Raw genomic sequence first — 11905 nt, 5'->3', positions numbered from 1 at the left:
CAGCCTCCAGTGCCCTTAATATCGGATCCCCACTGGTCCCACGAAATTTTCATGAGAGATCGGATCTTACGGTGACTGCTGGTGACATAAAGAAATGATTAATATGAGTGTTTAGTCGCAGGGAATCCCGCACGACCCCATACAGCGGATCGGGACAGATGTGTGTGTGCCCGATCCTCACATAATACACATACTATTTAGGCGTTACACGATTGAATAGTGAACAGCAGTTTCTAGGGTCGGGCAGAGAGTGCATTTGCCCCCAACGTGCCTGAGGGAGGAGGGAGATAGGTAAATGTATAGTGTATAGGTATGAGGGATGCCCAGTTTTCCTTCCCATGGGATGGCGGCTGGCACCTTTAGGTTAATAATAGCTGGAGGTGCTGCAGATTGCGCATCCCTAGTAGCCCTGGATGGGGGAAGACGTTGCCAGGGGCCACTTTTCTTTTATCTCCTGTTCAAAAACAAGTACATAATCATAAATCACAAAAGCGACAAATACTACTATAGATAATGTCTTGTGTGTATCTTTAAAAGTAACCTCGCCAGCACTAGCAATACAGTAGCGCTTCGTTATAGGGTATCATAAAGCCGCCGATTTTATCTGGAACCCGCTTCTTCCCATCAAAGGGTTAATCGGCCGTTTGCCTGATTGACAGCGAGTAGCTGGAGTACCGCCTTCCAGTTCTTCAGGGCCTCTCATTGGCTGGCCTTGCCCACGCCCTGTAGCCAATGGCCTGGCGCAACCCACGCGTGTGCCCGTCTCCTATTGGCTGAAAGTTACTGTGGGAAAGAAAGTTTGGGAAGTTTCACACGAGCCGTTCGCGTGCGGTTAGCGCTATATAAAGAGGGAGCCAGGCGGAGGGCAGCTCAGTATCAGGCAGGGCGGCTCAGTGTCAGGCAGGGCAGGCAGCCAAGTGTTCGCTGCGGGACCTTGCCACACTCTCTTCCCTATCGGACGTTCTTGCATTGGATTGCCAGTTCCGTTCTTGCATTTATAACTCGGAGTTTTAATACCTTGGTGTTCAGTTGGTGGTGCCATCTCTGTGAGTGTAGAAGATGCCAGCTGATCTGATGGAGAAGAACTCTTCATCCCCAGTGGCTGCCACTCCGGCCAGCATGAGCAATACCCCGGATAAACCCAAAACAGCCTCTGAGCATAGAAAGGTAAAAGCCGTGGCTAAACTCTCACCCGGGGCGCTTGGATGTTCTTTAGTTTTGCCAGAATATGAGCGCTCACTGTCTCCTTATTTCTTCCAGTCCTCCAAGCCCATCATGGAGAAGAGAAGGAGAGCCAGGATTAACGAGAGCCTCGGCCAGCTCAAAACCCTCATCCTGGATGCTCTCAAGAAAGATGTAAGTTCTGCGCTACATGTACCACTGGAACAACCTGGGCTACTCAATAATTCCTCTCACTCACTTCTATACATCATTACTGAAGTGCCACCAACCGATCCATTCAGCCAGCTCATGAGATATGTTCAGCTACCCTCTATCTTTCTACAGCAGCCCCTGGCTAGCCTGCCAGTTCTCCCATTCCCATAGGTACCATCTATTGGTGTAGCTTCTGTACCAGTCTATTATCTCCCTATAACATCACCCTGTGCTATAGTTCCATATATTCATTTCTCTGCAGGACCCCCTTAGCTGCTGAACAACCCACTGACTATGGGGGGGGGGGGGTCTCCCGAGTTCTCTATCATCTGAGATGTTGTATTCTCCGAGTAAAGCCTTAAGGTAGAAGGAATTTGTATCCCCATGTGAGTGAGTTTGGGTTGCCCAAGGTTGTGCTTTGCCGGTACCTAATGCCGGAGTTACATTGTGTCAGTGCATGTTACTTGTGTGGTTCTCCCTATTAAAGCCACTGCTCTTTGCCTCTGCAGAGCTCCCGGCACTCTAAGCTGGAGAAGGCCGATATACTGGAGATGACAGTGAAGCACCTGAGGAACCTGCAGCGGGTGCAGATGACTGGTAAGTGCGATGTCTGTGTACTAATAACCCCCCCCCCCCCCTGCGCTCCTACTCTGGTTGATCTGTTCCAGACTTCCGCCTGCGGTTTGAATGGCATTCAGCTACATTCTACTGGGCTGGCTCTCCCCTGCTTTCCCACGCTCCTGGCTTATTTATAGTTCCAGTCTGAAGCTCATGTTACTGTGCTGGAGGGTGGGAGGGATGGAAGATGAGAGATTCAGGCCAGCAGGGAGTTAGCACATCTTGCAATGTTGGGTGCAGAGCACTAGGAACCAGTTGGCACACCTTATACCGAGGGATTTCCCCTAGATCACTTACATAGATGTGTATATGAGACCCTAGTGTGTTCCATTTGTGGCAGAAATAAAGACTTAATTCACTATATTTATAGGCCTGATATACATAGCCACGGTGTCCTTTGTTAATGCTCAGATTAAGAATTTACCACTAAATTAAAATAAAGATCCTGTCTGTCTGTTTTGCTTAACTATTATAAGGCAGTATAATAATGTTCTGTTATCCTCTGTTCTCTCTGTAGCTGCACTGAGCACAGACCCTTCAGTGCTGGGCAAGTACAGAGCTGGATTCAGCGAGTGCATGAATGAAGTAACTCGATTCCTGTCAACTTGTGAAGGGGTCAACACAGATGTCCGGACCCGACTCTTGGGGCATCTTGCCAACTGCATGAATCAGATCAATGCCATGAATTATCCTACCCAGCCCCAGATCCCTGCTGCAGCTGCACCCCACCCTGCCTATGGACAGCCTTTGGTCCAGCTCCAAGGAGCAGCTCCACAGAGCAGCCCAGCTCCCATTGCATGCAAGATGGGTGGTCCACCAGTAGAAGCTGCCAAAGTGTATGGAGGCTTCCAGCTTGTGCCAGCCCCAGATGGACAGTTTGCCTTCCTGATCACAAACCCAGCCTTCCCTCACAACGGATCCGTCATTCCTGTGTACACCAACTCCAATGTGGGCACTGCATTGCCACCTTCAGTGTCTCCTTCAGTAATGCCATCAGTCACAGCTGACTCCGTTTGGAGGCCCTGGTAAAGGGAAATGACTTTGGGACTTCTGTTAGCTGGAACTTAGTTACAAATAGTAACCCTCATGTGATAGTGAGAATGCTGATGCACTATATCTGTATATAGGAAATGTTCATATTGAATTATGTCCTTGTATTATAAGATTAATGAGATTTCGTTTTGTACACGAAATAATGCTATTATTATGATGCCAAAGACATGGAATGCTCTTAAATTGTTCTTCCTATTTTTTGGAAGTTTTACTTGTATGTAATAAAAACGCACATTGTATTTTCTCGAATTTGTAAACACTGTACTTGTAATTTGTGTATTTTGCCCTTCTCTCTCCCCGTTTCACTACACTAAACTTATCATTTAAATGCAGGGGTTATTGCTTTAAAAGAAACATGTTTTTTTTTTTACAAAGTTTACGGTTACGGTTTGGGCACCTTGGATCCAAGCTCCTCTTTATACGCCAATCCACCTTATGTTATAATAGGGCTTACATATCTATAAAAACATAGTCCTAATCAATCACATAATCATAACAATCACCTAACCAGATAATTGGGTCCAAAAATACTAAAATGATAATGTCATTTGAAAAGCCTTAGCCATACAGGCTTGGGACCATAAAAATCTTTTGGTGGTCCATAAATAAATATTTAATGCAGTGTTCTTGATCAGTGGTACATTATTCAATGTAAATAACATTGCCTTACTGGGACTAACTGATAAATATTGCCTGGCCTTTAGTGGGGCTGTACAGAGGGATAATGCAATACTCTAGTAATATGCCATTACTTTATTTTATTTATCCATTTGATCTATGCCTTGTTGTGTGGGGAATCCACTGCATTTTCCTAAGTAAAACAAAACAGAAAAAAATCCAATTTCCCTGATAACACAACTATATGTGAGAAAGTTTATTTATAAGGAATAATTTTCAATGCATTTATTTGGCTCAGAACATGAAATGCCAGCAAGCCCTACGCTACGCATTTATATTAGAATGTTCCAACAAGCCCCAACTGAAGGGGCAGCTTCAAACAGTCTTGGCATCCTCTGGGAATTCCTTGTGAAATCCCACCATAAAGACATGTTGGATTCTGTCTGCATAAGCCAGGTGTCTGACTGTATCCAGGTGCTAGAGAAATACATACCAACAGGGAAAAAAAACGAGACCAGACATATCAAACTGGCAGTTTCCAGTAAGCTGTACTTTTTGATTATTTCATGTAACATACAGCACCCCGTGCCTGCTATACCAGCTTCACTGGCAGCTCTATACAATTAGGCTTTATTGTGTATGTGCTTGCAAGATCACACATTATTCACCCCTTCTAGTGTGTATGCTCCCATATTATCTACAAGTAAAGGTGCCCATACAAGAGCAGATTGAAGCTGCTGATTCAGGTCCTTAAGACTGATTCAAGAGCTTATCTGCCCTTGTATGGGTCAGCCGATGGGCCTCCCTGATCGATACCTGGCTGAAAATCTGCCAGGTGTCAGGCAGACTTGATTTCCTGTCGAATTGGGGACCGCATCAGCTCATTGATGTGGTCCTGATGACCCATATGCCCATCGTTATAATTTGATTGTTTGGCCCTATGGCTAAACAGTCGAATTTGGCCGATATTGCCCACCTGCTGGGCGTATCGGAAGTAGGTGGGCATATTGGAAGTAGATCCACTCGTTTGGCAACCTCTCAAAACAAGCAGATCCTAACATGTATGTCCACCTTTAGAGTACTATAGGGGTTGACCCTTCCTCTTTAAGTAGGCAATGAAACATATGTACTTGAATGGTACTCCCATGCTATCACAGATAAATGATAGATAACACCCCCCTCCTCAAAAACAAAACCTAAATAAAAATATGGCATGCTAAACAGTATGCTTTTTATCTGATAACAGTATGCATTTAATATATGAATACTTCACAATGATTTCCCCTGTGGGTTGCACAATATGAAATAATATAAAAACAATATAATATTGTTAAAGAAGTACTTCTGTAGTAACTCCCAGATAATCCTGGGACACATACAAAATATGAGAGCTGCAGGCAAGTATTCAAATGATTCTGCCCTGCAGGATACACTTCTTAAAAGTTTACTTGATTAAAGCAGTGACCTGGTCAAGTTATTATCAGACACACTTTAGTTTCACCACAGTTCTGCTCCAAATAGAACAAAAAAAGCTCATCATGCACTCATAGCAATATTTGCTATTCATATAAATGGTATTATGCAGAAATAAATTTTAAATAAAAAGATGCAGGAATTTTATTGGAAAGGGTTTCTCTTAACTCTAGTATACCCTCACCCAGCCTTCTTTGATTCTGTGTCTTTTGGCCACGGCAAGTTTCTGTTAAGATCATTATCACATCTTGGAAACATTAGCATTGGATTTTCTGTGAAAGACCTGTCCTCTGGTGTGCAAACCACTGAGCTCCCGTTCATTATCTAACAAATCCATGCTGTTCCAGGTCTCGAGGGATTCCCAGGTAGACCTTCATTTCAAAGGCCAGTGCAGTGCAGGGAGCTAAAATTGATTTTCTTTGATTTGCTCAACTCCAGTGTTTTTCTAATTTACTACAGGAGGTTCCCACTGAACGTGACCCTTCACCACTTAACTCACAACCTCTGTGGTTAAACCTCCCTCAGCCAGAGGCATTGGATTTTAATGCTGTAACCCTCTCACCGCCATCATGGAGTTCTGTATTTATAAGAGGAACTGGGTCTCAACTGGGATTCCCTAGCATTTAAACTATACAGAGGACCAAACATCTTACCACAGGCCCAATACATAATGCCTGTCTACGGCATCCTGCAGCAGCCCCTCTGGCTTTTGCCAAAACCACAGATTGCCTATGGGTTATAACCAATATATTAAGCTATAAGCCTATGGTTATTGCAGTTGTAGTACCATGGTCAACAGGTTTGACTACCACGTGGCTGTGGCAGTCAAGGCTAGGCATATAATATTGAGACTAGGCGTATAAAAGTGAATGCATGGTTGCAACTCAAAGGAAAATGTCTTAAGATACAGAGAGAGCAGTTTTTTCCTATACCTTTGGCTCTCTGTGTCCCACCATGTCACTCTATTTCAAATTTATTTTGAAATAAGTGCTGTGATATAATGTGTTGTGGTATTTTAGAGTTAGGTAGGGTTGTAAAGGGATCAAACATTAAGACACCTTTTAAAAATATATACTTAGTTTGAATGATCTTCTTTCAAACAGTGTATATGTTCATGTATAAATACTTGTTAAAAATAATAATTTAATCAGGCGATGTAAAGTTTTTGTATGGCCTGTTCAAGAGCTCTTATAGCCCTAAGCCTGTCTTTATATGAAAATCAGATGCAATGGCCCATTTCATGCTACTTGTTGAATTTAATTCTTATATACACTGTATGCATATTTTTATCTTATTAAATTGGAGTTGATTGTGTGGCATAGCATGTCAAAACGAACATCTAGTTTGATGCACAGGGCATACTTTGGGGGGTGGCAAACATTAGTGTAACTTTATGCCAGTAGCCAAAGTAGTGACCAATAGAAACCTGTTGCATCTGTTGCATCTATTTGTGTAACTACTTTAAACACATCAGAGCTAATGAGTTGCTCTGTTATAGTGCTGGTAAAAAGGTGTACCTTTGTTAGTGAATTTACCCTACAAATGTCTGGGGTGGATCAGGGCAGCTACATGTAAAGTGACTGCAAAATGGTACAGCGTCTGTCAATTATTTTCTGATCAAAGTGATGTAACAAATACAGCACAACATGTTGCATGCCACTCTGACTGTCATTATAAGGTTAAATAGAAATATGTATTGTAAAGCTTAGGTTGAAATAATTATGTTGGGGTGAAGGCTTTTAGGAATTACCAGTCCTATGCAATGTTTTGATAAATGTGACTAAAAAACATAATATCATTAATTATGTAAGACTTTATTAAAATTCATTAAAATCAAGGATTTTTTTCACACACCTGGCCCTTGGGGGGCATATATAATTGGTTTTTTTTTTTTTTTTAAAAAAGTAAAATCCCCCCAGCCCCAACTGGATAGTTTCTTCTATCTGGCACCTGGAGGTGGGGTGAGGGGGTATGCTGCACACGCTGTGCAGTGTGATGTCACTCAAACAGAAGTGACGTCACCTGTGACTGAAAGTAATGTCATGCACACACTGCGTGTGACGTCACTTTCCACAATCTGAGTGGCGTATTTAGGTCCGGTGCCTAGGGTGGCAGCAGACCTAAATACAGCACTGGCAATAATGAAGAGAAAAATTAAATTTTTCAGATTAACATCATAAAATAGTATTGGTCATTTGATATGAGAAAAAAGGGGAGAACTAATTGCTCAGTGAGGCTTGGAATCTCTTAAGGTGGCCATACATGCCAAGATTCAAAACAAGTAAATCTTTCCCCTGATATGCCCACCTTGGGGGGAGGTGATATTGTGCTAATGCAATTGCTTCTCCCTAGGGCCAAACGGTGAGGATTGTATCAAGGAGACGACGCGGTCCTCAATCCGATAGAAAAAACAAGCTTGCCTGATTGAAGTCTGGTCGATATTTGGCCAGATATCAGTTGGGAAGGCCTCTCAGAGGGCCCCATATGCAGGCAGATAAGCTGACAAATCGGTCTGAAGGACCTAAACTCACAGCTTAAATCTGCCCATGTAGGGTTACCCTAAAGGTGGCCATACACGTGGCGATCTGATGATGTTTCGTACGACCATCGGTCGCACTAAACATCGTAAGATCCGCCACACACCATTCAGGGCTGAATCGGCAGGTAAGGAGGTAGAAACAATAGGATTTCTACCTCCTTCTGCCGATTCAGCTCTGAAGGGAGAATTTTGGTCAGGCGCCTTCTATGGCGCCCGATCAAAATTTTCAAACTGGTCCGATCGGCGAGTTGTCCGATATCAGCAGCTTCCTGCGATATCGGTCGACTCGCCGACATGCCATACACGCACCGATTATCGTACGAAACGAGGTTTCGTACGATTATATCGGTGCGTGTATGGCCACCTTAAGCCTAAAGGTGGCCATACACGAGCAGATCCGCTCGCTTGGCAACAGCAAAATGGGGCTGATTTATCTGCAGGGGAAGACTCAAAAGATCTGCTGGCCTACAAACAAGCATTTTCACACCAAAATCTGCTATGTGGAGCAGCACCCAGGCCAACACATTGCCTTGCAGTGCAGACAAAGGAGCCAGCAGACAGGCTAAACACAGGCTAAAAATCAGCCCCCTTTTTGCTATTTTATGGCAAAGATATTCTGTGGAAACCTTGTTATCTGGGGATAATTTTAACCTTTTACTAAACTAGTGTCATATTCTGTGAAATAGTGATTTTGCAGAAACTGTTTTAACTATACTAAAACATGTCAGTTTGTGCTTGTGAAAAACTGTGTACTTCATTGTTCCTTCATGGTAGGGATTCTAGATTCAAAAAACAGCATAGCTTTAAAATGTATTGACAAGAAAAATGATGGCTATAAGAGGGTGAGTATGTGGTGAAATAAATTCTCTTTTAATATTCCATGATGAGTGGAACCCAAACAGAACACCCCTGTGCTAGAGGGTATAGTCAGGACAGGACATTTTTTGAAAGGCTAAAAGCACACTTGTTGGCACTGTGGCAAAGCTGGGGCAGCTGAGGCAGAGTTGGAGGCATTGAGGCCGTGCTGGAGGTCAGGCACAGAGCAGACAGCCCCGAAAGGACAAGGCGCTCACGTTGTGTTTAACAGGGAGGCCACTCTGCTGCCAGGAAATGAAATGCTCCCAGCTGCTCTCACTAGTCTCAGAGGTCGTGAGAAAGCAGCGAACCGCGGTGCAGGCGGCAGCCGGCCAGGCACTCCGGGAATGGGGAGAGCGCGTTTGGGACACACGCAGGCTGGGAGCCTACAGCACTCTGCCTCTCCCTGGGCCGCCTGTGTGGGGCTGCCTCTACTCTTTAACCCTTTCCTACTTCGCTTCCTCTCCGCTAAATCTGACGTTGGCTCAGCTTGTTGCTTAGCCGTGTCCCGTGTGACTTGCATTCTGTTTAATAACAGTTTAGCGTTTTATTACATTTCTTGAAAAAAATGTATACTTTTGCACTGAAAATGGAACTCGAGTCTCAGTCACGGCACTTTCCGAAAATGCTATGAAGTGATGGGGCAGGAAGGGGCTTTCACACGGTGTCATTTCAGGTTTCCGTTGCACAGTGCAATATGGTTTAGGACCCCTTAACGTTTTTGAACAAAGCTACGTCAAATATTTGATTTACAATTAACACATTGGGGTTTATAATCTGTTAAGCACTGCAGAATATGACAATGTTATATAAGTATACAGAATAATAATAATAAAAACATGCTATAGTCTTCCATACAAGGTAGCTTTTACCCAAAATCTTATGTTAACTGAGCAAGGGATTACATTTGCAGTTAAAACATTAGTGTTCAGGACAATGGCAGTTGAATTTTTTCTGTGAAAGGGAAATGAGCAATTTGAAACATGAAGAAATATTACACTAAAACCAGGATGCAAAAGTCACAATGCTTACAAAGGAAGCCTTTTTAATCAACCAGAAGAGGTCATTGCATTAAGCCTCTTTATAATAACCAGACTGTACCCCACAATTTTAACCAGACTTTTTAATCTCCAAACCAAACCTCAGACTCTTGGCCTTAGCATATTATCTGTTTGTTAAAAGGCACACCTAAAGGAGATTTTAATTGATTGGTTCTGCTATTTTTGGAACAATGGAAAACTGCATTATCTTCTTTGAAAGATTTTTATTGATCTGTTCTTCTGCACTGTGCAAATGAAGTGTCAGGAATCCTACACAAACATCTTTAATGAGACACCCACATAGTAATTGTGCAGAGAAAGGACAGTATATTGTAATACTAAAATATTTTGAACATGAATAATAAATAGATTCACAATATGATTGCATGTGGCATTGTTAATACATGAACATTTAAGTTCTACCCAGGCTTCGAAGTCTCAGAAATTCTTAGCCTAGATCATCTAATTATTCCACACTCCCATCCACCTAATCAGTTCCTAGAGGTTGGCTCCTGATTGGATGGTATAGCTACTTTATTTTCTGATGTTCCACAAAGTTTGCTGTGGAATAGCTGTGGAATCTTGGTTACTGGGTGGCTAACCCAGTTTGCTTTTATTGTAGATATGTGAGTTATATGTGGTATAAAGCTAGAGGGGCTGGTGATGGTGGGGGCAGCTGACCCGAAACTGCTTTAGGGAGGCTGTTAAATTTTAAGTTCATGGGGGTTCAGACAGAAACACTTTTTTTTCTTTGCGGGGCTCTGTCTTTAGGCCTGCCGCCTTGTAGCAGGGGCACTTTAGGGATTCTTGCATATGGTCAGACAGGTCAATATTGAAAGTTTCTAGGATAACTAAGTTAGGATTATTTCACAAACAGTGCCAATTTCTTTTTTCTCTTTATAAAACTTTTTCCTGCTGTACTGGCAGCTGTTACTCTAAACTACAATTTCACAGCCACCTGTCTGTTGCCTTTGCCACTGATTGGTTTTAGAGGCATAAACGCAGAATGATTCTCATTTTTATACAGTGAAACCAGTTTTACTTGTAGCCGTGTTCAGAATAGTACAGATGCAATAGGGAAAAATGCCCAATTATAGGTGCACAGCTAATGCTTTATGTACAAAAATTATGTGCTTCAGCTTGCTTGTACCTTTAAAGCAGTACACTCGCAACAAACTCTTTGTAACACACACACTGCTAGCAAGCAGTGCAAATGGCTGGGAAAGGCATGCCCTGCACCCAGAAATGACTAGTTACATTACTGACCCCAGCACAGTAGTATAAGCTCGATGTAACACATTAACAGTAAGAATGGAATTACTTTATTACTGGAATAGTTTCTGAGAGCTCTAGGAAGACTATTTTTAGCAGGTCCAGGAACATAAAAATAGAGGGAACTGCCATGGGTCCTTCATATAACAAGGCACCACAAGCTGCTGTTGGATTTACCAGTATAGTAGGGTATGATTGGGACAGTAGTGCAAAATGGTTAAGAGTTTATCTGCTTGCTAGCGAATCTCCGATCCTTCAGATGTTGTAAAAGATATTCCAGCCTCCTGAAACAAATGCACCAAAGACCATCCATTCCCCTCGCTATTTATTTGCATTTTTAACTCTCCTCTGCTGCTCTGTTGTTTTAATGCATCCAAAATAATCAAATACAAACTGACGTAACTCTGTTCTTAGCTGCTTGCTGTTTGAGGATGATGGGTAGTTGTAGTTTCCCTAAACTTATCAGAGGGTCATAGATAGAGTGGCTAATACAAAATTTAGTGGAGGGTCCTCTGCTCATCACCCCACAAATATTTAGTTTCCCTATGACCACCATTTTTTCAATACAAAACTTTTTCCATCTATATTCCTCATTCCCTCCACATATAGTTGTGTCCTTTTCACACAAAAAGGATTTATTTCTGAGATTAAATATTAAATTATTAGTATAGATGGTGCTGGTTGCTATTACTCTATATACACCCCTGCTTATTGGGGCACTTTGAAACTAGATATTTTTTAGTAATGTATTGCCTAGCGGCAATAAGGAAAAAAAACTGTGAAAAAAATGCCAGTGCCCGTTATGGTTGCCAGGCAGGTTTCTCCCTCTGTTTCCTTTCTATCCCATCCCCCTCTTTCTCAGTCTCACCCTGTGGGAAACATAAGATTTTTTTCTAATTTCTTTGTTTCTGGAGGTACAGTGACCAGCAAGCCGTAAACACACAGACACCGAAACTCCCTCTCCAGGGGGCACATTAGGAATTTCTAATAACACTGGTTTAGCTTGAGTTTCAGTAGTTTTAGATATACAGTATCACAGGGCAACAGTGTGTCTTTTATTTCT

The 11905-nt window shown here is 42.5% G+C and overlaps 1 protein-coding gene across 1 annotated transcript; it reads left to right on the top strand.

Moving 5' to 3' along the window:
• Positions 1-884: 884 nt before the first annotated feature.
• On the top strand, positions 885-3302 carry hes1 (hes family bHLH transcription factor 1). The gene is made up of 4 exons (NM_001011194.1): positions 885-1167; positions 1261-1356; positions 1884-1971; positions 2510-3302. The coding sequence occupies exons 1-4, from the start codon at positions 1060-1062 to the stop codon at positions 3019-3021; spliced, it is 804 nt and encodes a 267-aa protein (NP_001011194.1). The 5' UTR covers positions 885-1059; the 3' UTR covers positions 3022-3302.
• The last annotated feature ends 8603 nt before the right edge of the window (positions 3303-11905 follow it).

This window comes from Xenopus tropicalis, chromosome 5 (assembly GCF_000004195.4).
Source record: "Xenopus tropicalis strain Nigerian chromosome 5, UCB_Xtro_10.0, whole genome shotgun sequence".
NCBI classification, from domain to species: Eukaryota; Metazoa; Chordata; class Amphibia; order Anura; family Pipidae; genus Xenopus; species Xenopus tropicalis.
Note: the sequence above shows the minus strand (reverse complement) of the source record. Positions and strands in the feature narration are given on the sequence as shown.